Source organism: Panthera onca, chromosome A2 (genome assembly GCF_046562875.1).
Source record: "Panthera onca isolate mPanOnc1 chromosome A2, mPanOnc1 haplotype 2, whole genome shotgun sequence".
NCBI lineage: Eukaryota > Metazoa > Chordata > Mammalia > Carnivora > Felidae > Panthera > Panthera onca.
In genome coordinates, this window is record NC_138340.1 from 115,750,717 (window position 1) to 115,771,191 (window position 20,475).

Here is a 20,475-nt window from a genome sequence, read left to right on the forward strand (position 1 = left end):
TGAACGGGGGAGGGTCAGAGAGAGGGAGACACAGAATCTGAAGCAGGCTCCAGGCTCTGAGCTGTCAGCACAGAGCCCGACGCGGGGCTCGAACTCACGGACTGCGAGATCATGACCTGAGCCGAAGTCGACTGCTTAACCGACTGAGCCACCCAGGCGCCCCTAAAATATTTTCTTAAATGTATATGTTTTATAAAATATTTTTCTTGGTGTAAAAGGATATGATAAGATAAAACAAATAATTCTCAGAGTAACTTAAAAAAAAAAATCTCATGATTTATTACCATCACAGGTAATGGTTTATCTTGGTGAAATAGATCTTTCTAATTAGATGTTTTCCCCACAGTTTGACACCTGGAGATGATATATTGTGTTTGCTTTTGCTTTGGCTGTAACTTTTTAAAATTAAGGGGCAAGATGGCTTTGACCTCATGATAAACTCATTTTCTTTTTTACTTTCTAAATAGAGCTGGATGTGAGGGTGAATTTAATTCATATCCTAGGTCTAACACCTGGGATGGATTTAATTTTACCAAAGGAAGTTTGAGAATTTTGCCTTTCTTTTCAGGTGTTACTGTTTCCAACTTGGATTTAGAAGTGTTGATTGATTTTAACATTTGAGATAGGGGAGGCCATAAGCTTCATAGATTTGTTTATTTAAATATTAGCTGTTTCTTTACCTTTTTATTTATTATTATTATTTTTTAATTTTAGAGAAAGAGAGAGAGCATGAGTGGGGGAGAGGGGCAGAGGAGGAGAGAGGGAGGAAGAGATAGAGAGAAAGGGAGAGAGAGAATATCTTAAGCAGGTTCCACTCTCAGCATGGAGCCTGATGTGGGGCTCAATCTCACAACCCTGGGATTAAGACCTAAACTGAAATCAGGGGTACTGTCTGATAGTAGTACTGTTTGATACTAGTATAACTAGTTTGATAGTACTGGTTGATACTAGTATAACTAGTTAACTTACAACCAAACAGAAATCACTGGAATCTCATGAACTATGGATGGATTTTCTTTACTTTGGGGGTATTGTTTGAGCTCTTGTTTCTGAATACATTTTGTCAATTTGAGGTGAAAGGCTGTCTTGACTTACAGGTAATTAACAGAAAGCAGCAAATTGGTGGTTTCTTTGGAGATGTTTAATCTAAGTTCCCTTGTGTTAGTATTTGTCTAATTTTTTCTCAGTGTCTGGTGAGATACATTGACTATGGAAATACTGAAATTCTAAATCGATCTGATATAGTTGAGATTCCTTTGGATCTGCAGTTTTCTAGTGTTGCCAAAAAGTATAGACTTTGGGGACTACAGATTCCTTCTGGCCAAGAAGTTACCCAGTTTGATCAGGCAAGTCACAGATTTTTAATATTTTTGTTAATAGAGGTAAAGCTGTGTGGTTGAAACAAAATATAAATGTAGTTAAATTCTTCTAATTCTTTAATATTGAAGCCTGTATAAATTAGTGAAAAATATGAATTATAGAATGATTCAAAAACAATTATTTGTGCTCATCTTTGCCATGTAAACATTTGTGATGATCAGAGTGATATGTATGTGTATATATATTTACATAATAAGTGTAAATAGTTTCTTCTCATGTGAAAATTTAAGAGTCTCTTATGATGGAGAAAATGATAATATAATTATTGTTATCTTTTGCTTTTGAGAGAGTATTAAATAAGAGTGATCTTTAACCTAGCCCTGGCCATAAATACCAAAAGTGGAGTTGTGAATTAATCAGATTTTATCATTTTGGCAAGGGTTTATTCTGTTTGGTGTAGCAGTTGGCGATGATGTTCTGCTATCTAGATTCTAGTTTGTATTCATCCCATTAAATTTTGGATTAGTAGCCTAATTCTGGCAGATATTTCATAGTTTCAGGGGTAGTCTTAAATTCTACCTCTTTTTAAATCTCCTGTGCAGTAATGATGTTCTTTTGGTGGGTGTTACTGTTGTTGAGGAGATACTATACTGCTACGTAATCAGATTTATATTTTTTAACTTAGTAGCTCAAATAACATGTTAAAATGATTTAATCAATACCATGAGGAATAGTAAAATTCAGAAACCTATTTGCCTCCTTTTTTTTTTTTTAATTTGAGAACCTTGTAGGTTGTTGGGTGTAATTTTGTCTGCACTATAGTTACTTCGAAGAAACATTTCTGTACTTGGAACTTAAGACTTTCAGAAATACAGAGTAAAGCATAGATATTATTATAAATTGATAGCCCTAAGTTTCTGGTTTAAAATCTGAAGTTTATTATGTTTCCCTTTAATGCAGATGTTTTGACCAAGGTAGAGGCTCATCTTGAATTTCTTGCAAGCCTAGAAATTTATTGACCTTAGAATTCATCTGCTCTCACCTCATTATTTTACAAATAAAGAAATTGGCTCTAGAACAATTAGATGACTTATTTAAACTTATAGGCTAATTATGGCTGAGCTAAGGCTGGAACTCAAGTCTGTTCTGTTCTCATAGTAAGATGATAAAAACTTTATGTTAATTGAAACAAACATGAATCAAGAATAAAAGGTCATTTTTAAAAGTTGGTTTTGGAACTGAGGAATAAACATTAGTTATTGGTAATGTTTTGTATGCTTCATAGGTTCTTTACAGGTGGTACTATTTTTGTTTGTATGTTTAAGTTCAGTAAAAAGACTGTTGATTGGAGTTCAGCTAATTAGCAAACTGAATGTTTTCTGGAAAGAAATAGTTATTATTGAGTGTCTCTGCTCAAGAATCCCATGTCTAGCCATTAATTTTCAGTTTAAGGCTCAAATAAAATTTCCTGTATAATGTCTTTGCTAATACCCACCATCCATTCCCCTGCAGCTGTTTTAGTCACTCAGTGTATAAGGCATGCAGAGTTGTGGTCTTTTTCTTGCTCCACAAGATAGTGAGCTTGTAGAGATAAGACTGTCTTAGTAGAGAAAAGTATTTTATTTATTTTTGTATGCCTGATCTCCCTGCTCTTGCCTGTTACGTGTTAGATCACCATCCAATTTATCTAACATTTGAACAAATGAATAGTAGAGATTTAGTTAAAAAGAGAGAGACTTCCAGAGGGTGACCTTGGCACTAAAATAATACATTTTAAGCCAGTACTTTTATACCCATGTTATAACACAGTTGAAATTGATACTCAGAATGGTGGTTACAAATGCTGACGCTCAGCAGATTTATGCCCTAAATGCCTCCCTTGTTTTAAAAAATGTACATAGTATCAGGGAATGAGAGTAGAGATTAGAATTTGGGTATAACAGATTAAAGGCCTTTTTGCCTGTTTTCTAATATATCCAGACAAGATTAGGTAGACTAAAGTAGAAAGAAAGTTATGCTTTCTTGTTTCTGAATAAAGCTTACCAGTTTGGGAAACAGAATGAAATATGTCTTAGAAAAATGACATCATCTTTTTAATCATTGAAAGCTCTGTGTTCTAAAACAATGACCAAATTTATTTAACAGGTAAATCTTATGCCTTTTAAATGCCTAAATATGTTTTGAAAATAAATATATCTCTTTCCAGCATGCAAGATTTAATGAGAACTGTAACACATTTCTCACTATAAAAATTAAATATTTGACATTTAAAAAAGAATATGTAGAAAATATATTTATGGTAAGTTATAATATTAAAACACCCATGTATCATCTACTGGGTCATTTTTTCTGTTAGTTAGAATTTAGGAGAACTTAGATTTTATTCCAAATTTAGGGTTCTGTCTTTGTGATTATAAATGATTCAGGGAGAATTTTGTTGAACAACTAATTGTTATTGGTGGCCATAACTAAAAGGAATTTGACTTCAGAGAAAAGTCTAAAATCAGATTTTTGCATAAAATATTCTAAGCAAGGAGTAGTATACCTTTGGAGCATTCAGCTTTAGGTAATTGGAACTTTTGTACAAAGTAGATTATTTCCATTTAAATCCATATGTTGCCCAAAGACAGAGTTACTTGATATTAAGAATTCTACATGTTCCAGTAATAATATTCAGACACTGTCACTTCCATTAATATTGGTTGGGAGTGCAAGTTGTACTTGATTTTATTTTGTTTTTATTAAAATCTTTTTGTAATGTTTATTTTTGAGAGAGACAGAGCACAAGTTGGGGAGGGGCAGAGAAAGATGGAGACCAGAGAATCTGAAGCAGGCTCCAGGCTCTGAGCTGTCAGCACAGAGCCTGATTCAGGGCTTGAACTCACAAATTGCAAGATCATGACCTGAGCTGAAGTCAGATGCTTAACTGACTGAGCCACGCGGGTGCCTCAGTTGTACTTGATTTTAGATAAATTTTCAGCATAAAGGGTTGAAACCAAGGGGTTTTGTATGAAAGAGGTTAATCCAAAACTGTGTTCTGATTGATCAAAATCTTAATCTGATATGTTTCTATGAGTTGTATTTTGAGTTTGTTAGCTTTGCTTGCTTCATCTCACTTATTGGTGATGGCTTTTTTTTTTTTTTTTTTTTTTTAATGTTTATTTTGAAAGAGAGAGCAGGGGAGGGGTAGAGAGAGAATCCCAAGCAGGCTCTGTACTGTCAGCACAGGGCCAGACTTGGGGCTTGATCCCATGAACTGTGAGATCATGACTGGAGCAGAAATCAAGAGTCGGACACCCAACCAACTGAGCCACCTAGGTATCCCTCATTTGTTGGGGATGCCTTCTGAACCACCTTTGCTATCTATATTGGTATTCTTGGTAAATTCAAGCCTCTCAGGATGTGTGTATTTAAACATTTTGTGGTTTGAAAAATTGATAAAAACTGTGTTTTTATAAACTTAATATACTTTGTAATTTAGTTTGTGGATGCTTGATGATCCTTGAGCATATATAGTTTGCCTTCCTGTGCCCTTTCAGATATATTCTAGGTACAGGGTTTCTTAACTTGGGGTTCAAATGTATCACAGTGAAATAGTTTTCTCTGCATTTAAAAACATTTTTCAGAGGGGTATTCCAAAAGTTCCATCAGCCTGATAAAGGAGCCCATGGCTCAGAAAAGGTTAAGAACTTCTACACAGGTTTCACTTTTACTCTTCACATACACTTTTCTACTCTTCTATTGTATAGTTAAAAAAGAGAAGATAGTTACTTCCTACCAATGTTATTTAGTTTCTTGACATTTTTTTTTCTTTCTGTAGCTCCTCTTCCTCCTTGGACCTTGAAATTTTTTCTTTTCCCTCCCTCCTCCCCCTCTGCCGCCCCTTCCTTTTTTATTTAAATGTAGCCAGCTCATATTTTCTAGTTTTTAGTTTGGTCTTTATGCTCTTGTTACCTGGATTATTACTGGTATGATTTCCTTTTTTTATTTTTTTTCTCTCCTACTGTTGTCTTACTTTAAAACCAGAGTACCTAATTCTTTTTTTTTTTTTTTTTTTTTTTTTTTTTTAGATTTAATTTTTAAGTAATCTCTACATCCAAGGTGGGGCTCAAACCCACTACCCCAAGATCAAGAGATACATGCTCCACCCACTGAGCTAGCCATGCACCCGTAACCAGAGTACCTAATTCTGATTCTAAAACTATTTTTAAAGTTCTGTTGAATTTGAGCCCCTTAACTAGATACCAGAATTCATTTTTATGTGCTGTACTCCTCAGGACACCATTTCATTTCATTGGGGCCAAAATGGTCAACACAGTCTGTTTGCTTTAAAACAACTATTCTAGGATATTTAATTGGTACACATTTAAAAATTTAAAATTTATGAATATGGCTGCCTATACAGGTGCTAGTTCTACTTCTGGAAAGGAAGATTTTATTAAGTGTGTAATTGGAATATATGCATACACATGCAGAAATATATTTGTGTACAGTCAACAACAAGGTAAGACTACTTTTATAGAGATTTCAGCATGATAGAAGTATGGTTGTTTGAAAAACTGGGTAGAAACAAAATAAACATGTTGGTGTAGTTGGTTTACCTCTTTTTTTCCTCCTCATCTTTCTTAGGGAAGAACCTTTCTGGGGAGCTTGATTTTTGAAAAGGAGATAAAAATGAGAATTAAAGCAACTTATCAAGATGGAACAGTTATTGCTCAGGCTGAGTATGGCAGTGTGGATATAGGGGAAGAGGTGGCTAAGAAAGGATTTGCGGAAAAATGCAGACTTACTTCCAGCACTAACATCTGTGAGGAAAAAAAATCAGATCCTGGTCAGCTTGTCCTCAGGAACCTCAAAAGCCCCATTCCTACATGGGGACACAGATCAAACCAGTCAGCCTTTAGCCGACCAAAGGGGCGTTTAAGTGGGAGGATGAATCTGGACTCGAAGAATGAAAATGATGCAGGAAATCATGTGACATTTCCAAAGTAAGACTGTTGTGGGGATTTTAGTCTTAACCTAGTTTCTAATTCATGGTAGAAGCTCTTGTCATAGTAGAAGGAAGGCTTATGTTTTGGAGTCCTCATCTACATGTCAGTGATTTTGAGGGATGATACTCATTTCTATTTTTCTCAAACATGTATTCCTCTCTGTTTTAGCAGGAATATTTTCATTAAAAGCCACTTTGAAAGAAAAGTCGTTTCTCAGTTGTTTAAAGTTCACATACCAACTCCTCATACTAATTCTTTTGAATATGTTTATCAAAAATAAAAATCTGTCCCTAAATCTGAATTATTTGGGCAGGGCCAGAATTTCAGTTAAACTTTGAAGTTTTCCTATGGCTTTAAGAATATTTTAATGGATTTCAGGGAATTGCCTTTCCTTTTTAACAAAAGAGAAACTCTTTGTTCTTCCTGTGATAGCTTACTGTGGTAAAATTTGATTATTATAAAGGGAATTCACTTTTTAGTGAATTTTAAACTTTTTGAATTATAAACTTGAAGCAGAAAGCCAGGTTTAATGTTTGTAAGTATCACACCATTTGTATACTTCTGTGTAATGATCCAACAACTGGAGTGGGGTTGATGGGGAGGAGGAATTGGAAGAAACTGATATAGAATGCACTTTACTGTATTTGCCTGAGTTGATATTGCTACAAGGCAGTTGGAATATATTTGAGTGTTGGTAGCATTGTTTTTGAAGTGTGACCTTAGTTATAAAACCTAGTTTGCATTAAAATATTTTATAATGTTGAACTAGATAAAGGTTAAAAAAATTTTTTTTAATGTTTATTTATTTTGGGAAGACAGAGAGACAGAGTGCAAGCAGGGGAGGGGCAGAGAGAGAGGGAGAGACAGAATCTGAAGCAGGCTCCAGGCTCCGAGCTGTCAGCACTGGCCCGACGCAGGGCTTGAACCCACAAAGCAGAGGATCATGACCTGGGCTGAAGTCAGATGCTTGACTGACTAACCCACTTATGTGCCCCAAACTAGATAAAGGTTTTAAATTAGTTTTCAAAATTAACTTAAAGTATAGTGTGGTATAAAAAGTCTAGGGTGATTTAGTTTATGATCTCTGTCAGCCTTACACAATTTGGTTTTTAAAATGAGTGAATTTGTTTTTAATAGGGACAGTTTGGCTGTTGGAGACTTTAATCTAGGGTCTAATGTCAGCCTGGCAAAAATTAAGCAGGACCAGAAACTGATTGAAGAAAATGAAAGGCTTAAAACAGAAAAAGAGGTTCTTCTTGAAAGTTATAAAACTTTAGAATCCAAAGTAGAACAGACCATCCAGGAGCTGCAGGTATGGTATGTTCACTGGTATAAGGTAAAGAATGACCAGCTAGGAAATCTGTGTACTCCTCTGCTCTTCTTTGTTTAATTTTCTGTTACTTTGTGTTGTCTTCCTTTTCTCTCTCCCTTCTCTCACTCTGTCCTTTCTTTATATTTGTTTACAGATGAAATTTTGTCTTACACTCCAAACTAATCATCTTTGGATTTCATTGAATGTTTGAAGGACTAATTAATAATTTCTCATTTACATTTCCTTTTATGTTTTTTAAAAAAACTTAACTATGAGAAATTTCAAACATTCCAGAAGGAGAGAGAGAATTGAATAATTGATCCTGTGTACTCATCACTTAATTTTACAATTATTAAACACATGGGCAATCTTTTTTAAAAAAAATCTGTACTTCCTGAGTTATTTTATTTTTTTAAGTTTATTTCTTTTGAGAGAGAGAGAGAAAGCACAAGCAGGGAACGAGCAGAGATAGAGGGAGAGAGAGAAAATCCCAAGCAGGCTCTGCACTGTTGGGCCTGAGCCACCTAGTTACTTCCTCCTGAGTTATTTTAAAACAAATCCCATTCATAATATTCTACTGTATATGTTTTAGTGTGTATCTCTAGTTGGAAATAATTTCAAAAAAGACAACCATTATACTGTTCACACTTACAAATTAACTGTCATTCTGTAATATCTTTTAATATCCAATGTTCAGATTTCTTGGATTTCTATGAATGCTCTTTAGTTTCCTCCACTCAGGATCTCAGGCCTATGCATTGCATTTTGGATGATAAGTCTCTTTAAATTGCTTAATCTGCATCCTTGGCGTTGCTTAAGAGGCTCCTTTATCTCCATCTATTTCCTTTTATGGTAGTTAGGTCTCAAGGTTTGCTTAGATTCAGGGCATTTTTTCCCCTAAGAATACTGTGTATTTTTTAAATGTGTACATTTTTTCTAATGTCCGTTAGAATAAATGTACACTAAATGTACTATTCCAACACTGTTTCTACAGTTCACATCACCACCTGGATATCTGTCCTGCATTTCGTTTGTGACACTAAATACCAGGAGTTGGCACAGACCCACAAGTTAAGGACTCGGTCCCATAAGACTTCTGTTTCAGATACCAGCCATGATCATGTCCCCCAGCTACCCCACTTCTGCCTATAAATTGAGGGTTCCTATGATCCCTACTCTCTTTGTTCAATAATTCACTGAAACAACTCACAGAATTCAGGAAGGTGCTATACTTATGATTACAGTTTTATTATAAAGAACATAATGCAGGAACAACCAAATAAAAGGAAGAGATGCACCGAGGATGTTATGATGAGGGTGGAGGTGGGTGGGGTAGGGGAGCAAGGGTATTTTATTTTAGCTTGCCACTCTCCCAGTACATTGGTTCACCAATCTGGAAGTTCCCTAAAATCTAATTATTATTATTTTAAAGTTTATTTATTGAGGGGAGAGGGGCAGAGAGAGAGTGGGAAAGAGAATCCTTGGGATTCTGAACAGAGTGGGGCTTGATCCCATGAACCGTGAGATTGTGACCTGAGCTGAAACCAAGAGTCAGACACTTTACCAACTGAGTGAGCCACCAGGCACCCCTGGATTTTTTTTTTGTTTGTTTATTTTTTGTTTTAATCAGGGTTTTGTTAGGCTCAATAAATCAATGGTCAGCATTGGTAACTGAACTGAATTTTCAGCCGTTAAATCCATAAACCCATATCCATAGGGAGCTCTGCCTCATAAATCCATAAATCTTGGGTTCTAACTATTGTAAATACTATTCATTTATCTAGGGACATCCTCCTAAGGGCATTTCAGAGATAAGAACTCTTCCTCTTAGAAAATAGTCTGTTTTCTTTAGAAGTCTAATTGACAAGGAGATTAATCACCTGCCTTTTATTTCTTTTCTCTGAGTGTGTTCCTCTGTCCTTTTCCATGAAGACTGTAAATGGATTAAAGGCCATTTACTTTACCTACTCAACATTAAAAATGTTTAGTACAACTTTGTAAAGTTCCTTGGTGCCTCCTTATAGTCTGTTCTCTTCCTCCTACCCAAGGCAACCACTATTCTGATTTATATCACCATAGTTTAGTTTTAGTCTTGTACTTTATATAAATGGAATATTCTGATATATACTCTGTTGTGTCTGGTTTCATTAACTCAACATATTGTTTGTGAGATTTATCTATGTCGTGTGTATTAGAAGTTTGTTCATTTTTTATTGCAGAGTAGTATTCATTGTAGCAATATACCACAGTTTGTATTTAGGTTGTATCTGGTTTTAGTTGTTATGAATGAAACCACTGTGTACTTACTTTTGTACACCTCTTTTTGTGGACATATGAATTCACATATTTTGGATTACAAAGATTCTTTCCTCAGCCGTGTCCAGTCTACTGATAAGTGCATCAAAATGGTTCATTTCTGCTATAGTGTTTTTGATCTCTTGCATTTCTTTTTGTATGTTTCTTAGAATTTCCATCTCTCTGTTTATAGTGGCTGTCTGTTCTTGCATGCTGTCTACTTTATGTGTTAGAGCCCATAGCATATTAATAATACCATGTTTAAAATTTCTGGCCTGACAGTTTGAGTATCTGCCCATGCCATGTCTGAGTCTGATTCTGATTCTTGCTTTATTTTTTCCAAATGTGTTTTTTTGTCTTTTACTATATATTGTAATTTTTTATTGGTAGTTGGGCATGATGTCCTGGGTAAAGGGATTTGCTGTAATCAAGCCTTTAGTAATGTGGTGATAAGGTGTGGGGGAGGAAGGAGCATTTTATAGTCCTCTGTCTCTGGACTTTGAATTTCACACAAGCTTCCCCCCACCGCCCACCCCTTTTAGGTAGGACAGGGTGGCTAGAGTGGGCTAGAGTTGGGTATTTTCCTTCCCTCAGGTTAGTCTCTGATAAAACCCCAGCAAGTTAGGCTTGGTTTAAATAGTTTCCATGAGGGCAGATCTTGTTAAGAATAGAATACTCTGGCATATTTCAAAATGGTTCCTTTTCCCCTTTGCCTGGGAGCTTGAGGGGACTTTTTTATATTTATATTATGAGAACCTGGTAGAGACTCACAAAACAGATGGACATCCTGATGACAGTTTGCCTGGAGTTTCTAACTCCAGGTTGTTCACCTTGAGCCTTCAGCATTTGTCAGTTAAAGTTGAGGTGTACCTATACCAGACTGCTTCCCTCAGAAGTTTCTGCTCTAGTTAAGTTGTGGATGGCTTTTATTTGCCTGTCTCTCTAGTTTTGGGGGTAGCAGTTTTGCCCTGTGACCTCACCTCATGTAAAGTTTCAAGACTTGTTGCTGTTTCAGTTTATTTAGTTTTTTTTACTTGTTAAGATGGTGTGGTGATTTCTAGGCTTTTTACATGCTGGACCAGAAATGTGAAGTTTTTAGTGTTTTCAAAGAACTGATTTTTGGATCTCTTGGTTAAAAACATTTTTTTAATGTTTATTTTTATTTTTGAGAGAGAGACAGTGCAAGCAGAGGAGGGGCAGACAGAGAGAGGGAGACATAGAATCTGAAGCAGGCTCCAGGCTCTGAGCTGTCAGTACAGAGTCCTATGTGGGGCTTGAACCCATGAACGACGAGATCATGACCTGAGCTGAAGTTGGACACTTAACTGACTGAGCTACCCAGGCATCCTAGATCTCTTGGTTTTTTAATTTATTGTTTCTTTTGTATTGATTTCTTTGCTTTATGATTGCCTTTCTTCCTCTTTAATTTGCCCCTCTAGTTTCTTTAGATGGAAATTGATACCATTTTTTTAAATCTTTTGTTCTTTTATAACATTTAAAGTACTTTTAAAAAAATTAAAAAAATTTTTTTTCATCTTTATTTTTGAGATACATAGACAGAGTGCAAGTAGGGGAGGAACAGAGAGAGAGGGAGACACAGAATCCGAAGCAGGCTCCAGGCTCTGAGCTGTCAGCACAGAGTCTGATGCTGGGTTTGAACTTGTGAACTGTGAGATCACGACCTGAGCGAGATCATGACCTGAACCAAAGTCAGACATTTAACTGACTGAGCCACCCAGGTGCCCCGAAAGATACTTCCTTTTAAGCACCACTTTATTTGTAACCAACAGATTTTGATATTTTGTTTTTTATTACTTAAACATTTTTATTTTTTAATTTAATTTATTTTACTAGCTGTGTGATTAAAAAACATTTTTTTTAATGTTTATTTATTTGAGAGACAGAGAGACAGTGTCTGAGCAGGGGAGGGGCAGAGAGAGAGGGAGACACAGAATCCAAAGCAGGCTCCATACTCTGAACTGTCAGCACAGAGCCTGACCCAGTGTTTGAACTCACAAGCTGTAAGATCATGACGTGAGCTGAAGTTTCACACTCAACCAACTGAGCCACCCAGGTTCCCCTAAACATGTTTTTAAAATTATTTTGTGATATTTTTGAATTATGAATTATGTTGCCTAATTTTAACATATTTGGAGATTTCCCCCCAATTAATTTGGGGGAAATAGTTAATTTTTTGGTATCAGAGAGCATACTCTATGATTTCAGTTCTTTAAAATTTATTGTATTTGCTTTATTACCCAGCATATGGTTTGTCTTTGGAAATGCTCCTTGTACTTTAAAAAGTTGTGTGTATTCTATAGTTGTTGGGTAGAGTGTTTTATAAATGTTAGGTAGTTCGAATCAGTTGATAGTGTTGTTGAAGTCTTTTGTATCCTGACTGATTTTCTGTCTATTTGTCTGATCCATATCCAGGGAGGAGTGTTGAAATCTCCAAATATTATTGTGGTTTTGTCTGTTTTCTCCTTTTTTGTTAAGTTTTACTGTGTGAATTTGAAACTTTGTTATTAATTGCATACACATTTAGGATTGGTGTGTCCTCCTGATGAATTGACTCTTCTTTATGCAGTATCCCTGGGAATGTTTCCTGTGTTAAAGTCCACATTGCCTGATATTAATATAGCCATGTTTGCATGGTATATCTTTTCCATCCTTTAATTTTTACCCTTTTGTGTCTGATTAGTGTGTCTTAGCATATAGTGGAATGTAAGCTTTTTTATCCAGATTGATAATCTCCTATCTTTTAATTGGAATGTTTAGCTAATTTTCATTTAATGTGATTATTGATGTGGTTGGGTTTAAATTTGACATATTTTCTGTTTGTCTTACTTGTTCTTTGTCTTAAAAACCATACTGTTTTTATCTGAGTTCTATTTTTTTATAAGTGGATTAATAATAAATTCAAGATGTTTGAGTTTAATTTCACAGTTTTTTTAGATATAAATGATTCTTTCCCTCATATTTTATAGTTCTCATCCACATATAATTCATTAGCAGCTTGTGTTAAAGATTTGTTTTAATGTAGTCTTTGTAAATCAGTAAGCACATTTTCAAAGATTTAACTACTTTTTATTTTCCCACTTCTATTTCTTATGTTTATGCAATTTTGGAGTAATTATAAGAACAATTCCAGTAGTTGTAAACAGAGTTAAGAACAAACATAACTGATTCTTCATGGTCTCCTGCTCAACAAATGAGAGCAGAAGGGCATGAGCATACCTGAGTGTAGCATATTAGTAATAAACATTCAGTATATGCTGGTTCTCTCTTTCTTTTTTTTTCTTCAGTTTTTTAAATGTTTTATTTTATTCTTGAGGGAGAGAGACACAGTGTGAGTAGGGGAGGGGCAGAGAGAGAGGGAGACACAGAATTTGAAGCAGGCTTCTGGCTCTGAGCTGTCAGCACAGAGCTCGACGTGGGGCTTGAACCCACAAGCTGTGAGATCATGGCCTGAGCTGAAGTTGGTCGCTTTACTGACAGAGCCACCCAGGCGCCCCCTCTCTCTTTTTATTTAACCGAAGAGCATGTTGTTCAAATACTGAGTAATATTTCTATGTTTAACCGTATAATATCTGGTATGTAGTATAACTGGAATAAAACTGCCAGATCTTTATATTATTGCTCTGTATGTTATTTTGGATGATTATGGTAGACATGTATTTGAGATACCACTCAGAATCAGGGAGTTTAATCTAGTTTGGGTCAAGCAAATAATGTTTTTGATTCTTTTGTAATGTAGAATGACATAAGACTTTGTCAGAAAATAAATTGTCATTGAGAATCATTGGGTTTCTATGGGGATCTTTTACTTATCTTTTTAAAATTTAAGTGTTAAGACATGTATTATATGAAATTTGTTTCTGTTTGGATTATTAGGATGAATCCTAATCTGACTCAATGAATGAGTCCCTAATCTGTGTGAAGGCAGAAGCCTGGAATATATTATCTTTTTCAGATCCCAATTTATAGGGAAGTCAGTTGTCCTCTGGCTTAACATTAAAAAAATTCTTTTAAAGTAATTTCAGTGCCCAAAGTGGGGTTCAAACCCATGACCCCAAGATGAAGAGTTGCATGCTCCACTGACTGAGCCAGCCAGGTGCCCCCAAATTTTTTAACCTTTAAAATTTTAGTTATGCCTTAAAATCATGTAAGTGACAGTAGAAATACAGTTTCCTGTTTGAGACTCACTAAGATGTGCTTATTTTTTGTTGCAGCAAGAGAAAGCAACTACCATGGATTTGACTAAACATTTAGAAAGCACTCTGAAGACTCGTGTAGGTACCAGAATGAAAAATCTGGCAGCTAAGGTTGAAATACTGAAAGAAATTAGGTAGGTTTTTTAAGAAGGACAATTTAAAATAATTGCTAATTTGTTAGTGCTTTATTTAAATTGTATGCCCACCATTTTTGCTTTGAGACTTAATCTTTATATTTTTATGCCTCAAAGAGAAAAACTAAAACTCCTGAGATAAATTTTATAGTATTTTTGTCAGCATTCCTTTGTCATTACATGTAGTTATATTCTTAAAAAAAATTTTTTTTGAATGTTTATTATATATTTTTTGAGAGGGAGAGAGAGAGAGAGAGAGAGAGACAGAGCACGAGTAGGGGAGGGGCAGAGAGAGCCAGAGAGAATCCGAAGGAGGCTCCAGGCTTGGAGCTGTGAGCACAGAGTTCGACGCGGATCTCGAAATCACCAACCATGAGATCATGACCTGAGCCGAAGTCAGACCCTTAACCAACTGAGCCACCTTGGCGCCCCCACATGGAGTTATATTCTAAAGTCATCTATGAGAGTGAAATGTAAAAATTAACACAAGTTCTAAGTGGTAGTTTGATGGGAAACTACTAAGTCCAGTTGGAGTTCTTAGTGTTATTTTCAGGCTTATACTGAAACTAAAGATTTCAGTAATTTATTTCATTTTATTTTTTAATGTTTTATTTATTTTTGAGAGAGAGAGAGAGAGCGAGAGAGACAGACAGACTGCAAGTGGGGGCGGGGCACACAGAGAGGGAAACATAGAATCTGAACCAGGCTCCAGACTCACCAGGTGCTGACAGCTCAGAGCCTGATGTGGGGCTTGAACTCATGGACTGCGAGATCATGACCCAAGCTGAAGTTGGGCACTTAACTGACTGAGCCACCCAGGTACCCCATAGATTTTGGTAATTTAAATACTTAATAGTACTCTATCTAAAGAAAGAAAAAAGTGGTTTTCATACAGTCAGAAAAGTAGTCTTCCTAGAGTCAGAAGAAGAAGAAATTGGTACGCAAGTCTTGTACACAGTTTATTTGGCTTTTCTTAGACTCCATATATGATTTATGTAGGTATTTTATATTAATAGAGAATAGCTTTATTGTTGGTTAGTGATAATTTGTCACCCTGTTCTGGAATATGGAAAAAAATAGTTCTCAAGACAACTTAGTTCCCTTTCCAATCTACACAAAGAACTTAACTCAGTAATTCATTTTCTCATGTACTTTCAAACACTAAGAAGTTGGTGACCTGAATTAATACTGTGTGTTGGTGTTTTGTCCAGTAGAAATTTATGTACTCTGGTATAAATCCATCAGTTGTCATCTGGTTTATAAGCCTTTAGATAGTTTGAGTAATTTTGTCCTTCTAGAACCTAATCAACTTTTGATGCACTACCAAAAATTAAGTGGCTACACTGGCACAGCTGTGAGTCAGACTTAGGACCAAAATAATCCAATAATTTTAATCCATCTTTGAGGAAATAATGTGCTGTTAGAATGGTGGCAGTCTAGTTGGAAACTAGAGAAAAGAATATGGATGGGCCTCATTGGTTTTGCTAACTGGCCTGCTTCTCCAAATGTTTTTTTGTTTTTTCTTTTTTCAATTCCACAAATGCTAATCTGCATATTAAGGTACAAGGACTATGTGGCTGTAGTCTTGGTAAGCAAGATTGGCCAAGTCTAACATTTTTAAGGAAGTATTCAGAAATCTAATTGTAGACCGAAATTTAAGGTCTGTTTGATATCATTTAAAGTTCTGCAGACTTCCAAAGTTGTCCTTTATGTAAAGGTTTTTTAACAAGTTTTATTTGCTCTTTTTCTCAATCAAATATTTTTAAGTTTTTAATGTTTGTTTATTTTGAGAGAGAGAGAGCACATGCGTGTGAACAGAGGAGGGGGAGAGAGAGAGGGAGAGAGAGAGAATCCCAAGCAGGCTCCATGCTGTCAACACAGAGCCTGATGTGGGGCTTGATCTCATGAACTGAACAGTGATGTCATGACCTGAGCCAGAATCAAGAGTCATATGCTTAACTGACTGAACTACCCACGTGCCCCTCAATCAAATGTATGTTTAATTATAAGTTATACCAATTATTTATGATTTTACATAAGGTTTTAAAAAGTACCTCTTCATGTTAATGTTGTACGTAGTTACTTTAGACCATTATTATTTAAGTGTAACTTCTTCCCACATCCATTAAAAAAATTTCTTTTTTAAATGTTTGTTTATTTTTGAGAGAGACAGAGCATGAGCAGGGGAGGGGAGGAGAAAGAGGGAGACACAGAATCTGAAGCAGACTCTAGGCCTGGAGCCTCATGTGGGGCTCAAACTCACCAATGGCGAGATCATGACCTGACCTGAAGTCAGATGCTTAACTGATTGAGCCGCCCAGGTGTCCTGAACTTAAAAATGTTTTGATCTTTTCCTTTTTGCTTTTGTTTTTGAATAGACGTGTCAACATCAATGTTCGTTTTGGAAATGACCTTTCAGATGCTTTGCAAGTGTTAGAGGAAGAGTGCTTTACTAACCCAGCTTCTTTGACTGAATTAGAGAGAATTTGGGCAGAATACAGTCTTGCTCAGGAGAACATACAAATTTGTGAAAATGTGGTAGGTCAAGAATTTTTTTCTGTTATGGTTTTATTTGTTGAACATGAGATATCTTTTGAAAAAGAAGAAGGATTGTAGATACTGTAGTGCTACTTTGTATGAAATCTTTAATTTTTATAGCATCTTCATGTTAATTTGATATCTTTTATTGCCTTATTAAAAAAAAAGTAGGATAGATAATGGTGACTGTGGATAAAGCGTCAAAAAAATCTTTTCCCCTTTTGCATGAGAATTTGACCTTTGGATAATTCTCTTTCTGTTCCCTTGGTAATTTGATAAAATGATAATTCATGTTACTAGTTTAGATAAATAAAACTTCCTAGTTGGTAATTTATATCTGGACTTGAGCTATAAAGTACAAAGAATTGGTGGAGGCTTTTGCAACTGGGCATACCATCCTTGAGGGATCTTGGAAGCTATGCTTATAAAAGATGGTGGCTTTTGAGGGGAGTGAAGCTTGTAAGCCAGGGTGACTTTGACACTTGCTAATGTATCTTGTTTTTGGGTCTGATTGGTGTCTTTTAAGCTTCAGTATTCAACTCTGCCTTACTATTAAATGCTATTAACGCACCCCTTGTTTAGAGGTGATTATTTGTGGGTAGGGGAGGGGTATGGAGAATAGATTATTTCCTATGAATTCTTTATTAGCATAGGTACAAGTATATTTATTTCCTCTCACAGTTTTCTTTAGTTTATCATATTGAGCTGAACAGAACTCCTTGTTTTTCATGTAAAGATAATTCACCACAGTCATAGCTTTCCAAAGTACCTGTAAGCTCTATACTTGTGTTTGGAGTTGCCCTGTTGTAAGTATTGGTGATTTCTGCCTCTGGGGATTGTACTCTGAAAGTCTTCTTCCCAGTTCATACCTGGGCTGCCCAGTTGGCAACCTAGCTGGCTCTCAGTTGAGAAGTGACCAGAATCACTAGGCCTTTGGAAATGTCGGGGATGTTTAATTTGGAGAAGCGATTATATTTGTGTCATTTTACATATTTGACCGTAACTGATTAATTCTGATGATGGAAGAAAAAAAAGTGGCAGAAGCAAGAAGTTTTGAATCTCTATGAAACACAGGTAGTGTTAATAGGTACTTTATAAACTTTTTCTTACACTTACTTTTAAAAGGACATTTTTGCTCTTATTTATAAATGAGGAAATTGAGGCCCACGTAGCTTAAGGAAATTGCTGAAGATTACTTAGCTCTAAGTGTTAATATGGAATTTCAACCCAGGTATGTCTGACTGCAGAGTATATTTATTCTCTCCCCATTTAAACTGTATCATCAATATTAAAATATTTCATAATGTATTTTCATGTAATAAGATGAATAAGAACTGTTTTTTAACTTTTGTTTTTCTGGTTTGAGCATAGGACAGTGATTCAAGACAGAAAGGAAGAGGGCTTAATGTAGCTCCAGGACTTAGTATTTTAGTAGAACAAATGTGATTTTTTTATTAAAGTGATATATGTTTCTACTTATTGCTAATATTTTCAGGACTTACTTTTAGGCTTCATTGCCCTAAAGCTCATTTGATAGGCCGAAGAGTGGATTATTGGATAAATACAGAGTCATAACTGCCACTCAGAGTTGCCATTTTATTGCCCTTATTGAACTTAATTTGGGTCTTAGTATTGTTATTTTCATTTATGTATTTGTATTTTTGATGAAGAGATTCTTTTCTTTAGTCTATAGAGCTATAAAATGGTCTGATTGGGTGGACACAAAAAATACTCTAAAATTCAAGCTTTAAAAATTTTTTTAATGTTTATTTATTTTTGAGAGAGAGAAAGAGAACACAGCATGAGTAGGGGAGGAGCAGAGAGAGAGGGAGACACAGATCTGAAGCAGGCTCCAGGTTCTGAGCTGTCAGCACAGAGACCAATATGGGGTTTGAACCCATGAACCATGAGATCATGACCTGAGCCAAAGTCAGATGCTTAACTGACTGAACCACCCAGGAACCCCTAAAACTAAAGCTTTTAAGTGTTCATGCCAGATATTGTTATAGGTAGCAAAGATACAGATTTGTTTAAGACATGATCTTCTCTATCCTTCTTGGGTATGGGATAGATATACAAATAGTTTCAATATAGTTTGATAAGTACTATAATAGAAATCATGTATGGGGTTCTTGGATATCTCTATCTACCTAGGCAAATTGGAGGTTTTACTATGGTGGAGATTAACTGAATCTTGAAGGATAAGTAGATGAAGGAATTGAGGGTGGAATGGGAGTAGGAGGGAGGTAGTGTGTAATTAATAATAGAACTTGTATAATTTTCTTAAGAAAAACAAAAATTTCATTGTTGCACAAATAACAGGAAAAATTAGCAGGATTGTTAAATATCTTATTTCTAATTAAGGGAAAGAACTCTGAGTTTGGCGATCTCAGGAGAGATATAGTTGTCTTTTTTTGTTTGTTTTTGAGAGATTTGTCTTAAAGGCTACTGTGTTTGAAGAACATAATGTTAAATTTTTTAAAATTAATTTATTTATTTTGAGAGAGACAGAGACAGTGCAAGTAAGGATGGGCAGAGAGAGTGGGAGACAGAATCCCAAGCAGGCTCTGCATTGTCAGTACAGAGTGCTACCTGGGGCTTGAACTCATGAAACTGTGAGATTATGATCTGAGCCAAAACCAAGAGTGGGATGCTTAACTGACTGAGCCATCCAGGCGCTCCTATAATGTTAAATTTTATTCACTTTAAGAGATAATTTTTTTTAATATAGGTCAGTATGTAAAAAAAAAAACCTGATGTATTAATGACGGTTATTCTTTGTTTTCTTTTTCCAGAATGAAGTGAGTATTTTGATTGCCAGAAGAAATGAAGTGCAACAGAAGCTGAACATGGCAGTAGAAGTTTTTATTCTGGAAGTAGATGAGTTACCTCTTAATAAACGCTTGAAAACATTGCAGGTTAGAATTCAAAAATATATTATATATACATTAAAATACGTTTATCATTTGAGAGGTGAAATGAGCATTTACCAAGAGACCTCAGATAGTACTGATGGCTGCTAAATTTTTTCTTGTCTTCTTTGATGAATTCTGATTTTTTTAATAAAATTAAAATTTTACATTTATCTATTTAATATTTATATATATGTGTGTGTGTCTATCTTGCAAATAAGGTAAAATGGTCAGACACATCATGCTTGCTAGAGCAGCATTCACTGGGAAAACTCATAGAGACAGAAGCAGTAGCAGGCATGTGAATCCCTGTTTTTAGCAGAAAATCTGGTAGGGTCACGTCAAGAGTTACAAGAGTCCTGATCCTTGAGTTTTAGGGCTTTTAAGATCCAGGATTAGGAGCTAGAGTATAATAGCTATAGGATGTTATGGAACTTTGTCTTCAGCCCTTTCTCTCCATCCTAGCAATGACTTTAATTTGGAGTTAACGGGCATGACAGTATTATCATTCTACCTATTAACATAATTTTTCTCCTCACTTATTCCGATCTTTTTTTTTTTTTTATTGTCTCCTTTAATGATGTTTAAAATTTTTCTCTAAAAGTCCTCAGCCTTTCTTCATTTAACTCCAGGATGTTTATTTATTTATTAAAAAATTTTTTTTTAATGCTTATTTGTTTTTGAGAGAGACAGAGAGAGGCAGAGAGAGAGAGGGAGACACAGAATCTGAAGCAGGCTCCAGGCTCCAAGCTGTCAGCA

At 35.4% G+C, this 20,475-nt stretch overlaps 1 protein-coding gene across 3 annotated transcripts in view; it reads left to right on the forward strand.

Moving 5' to 3' along the window:
- Window positions 1-20,475, forward strand: part of STK31 (serine/threonine kinase 31) — a 76,520-nt gene that overhangs the window by 13,666 nt on the left and 42,379 nt on the right. For all 3 annotated transcript variants that reach the window (XM_078441356.2, XM_078441349.2, XM_078441351.2), the window contains exons 6-11: window positions 1,188-1,346; window positions 5,950-6,308; window positions 7,449-7,623; window positions 14,151-14,266; window positions 16,645-16,804; window positions 19,600-19,722. In XM_078441356.2, the coding sequence (XP_078297482.2) occupies window positions 1,188-1,346; window positions 5,950-6,308; window positions 7,449-7,623; window positions 14,151-14,266; window positions 16,645-16,804; window positions 19,600-19,722 (1,092 nt within the window). The remainder of the gene's footprint in view (window positions 1-1,187; window positions 1,347-5,949; window positions 6,309-7,448; window positions 7,624-14,150; window positions 14,267-16,644; window positions 16,805-19,599; window positions 19,723-20,475) is intronic.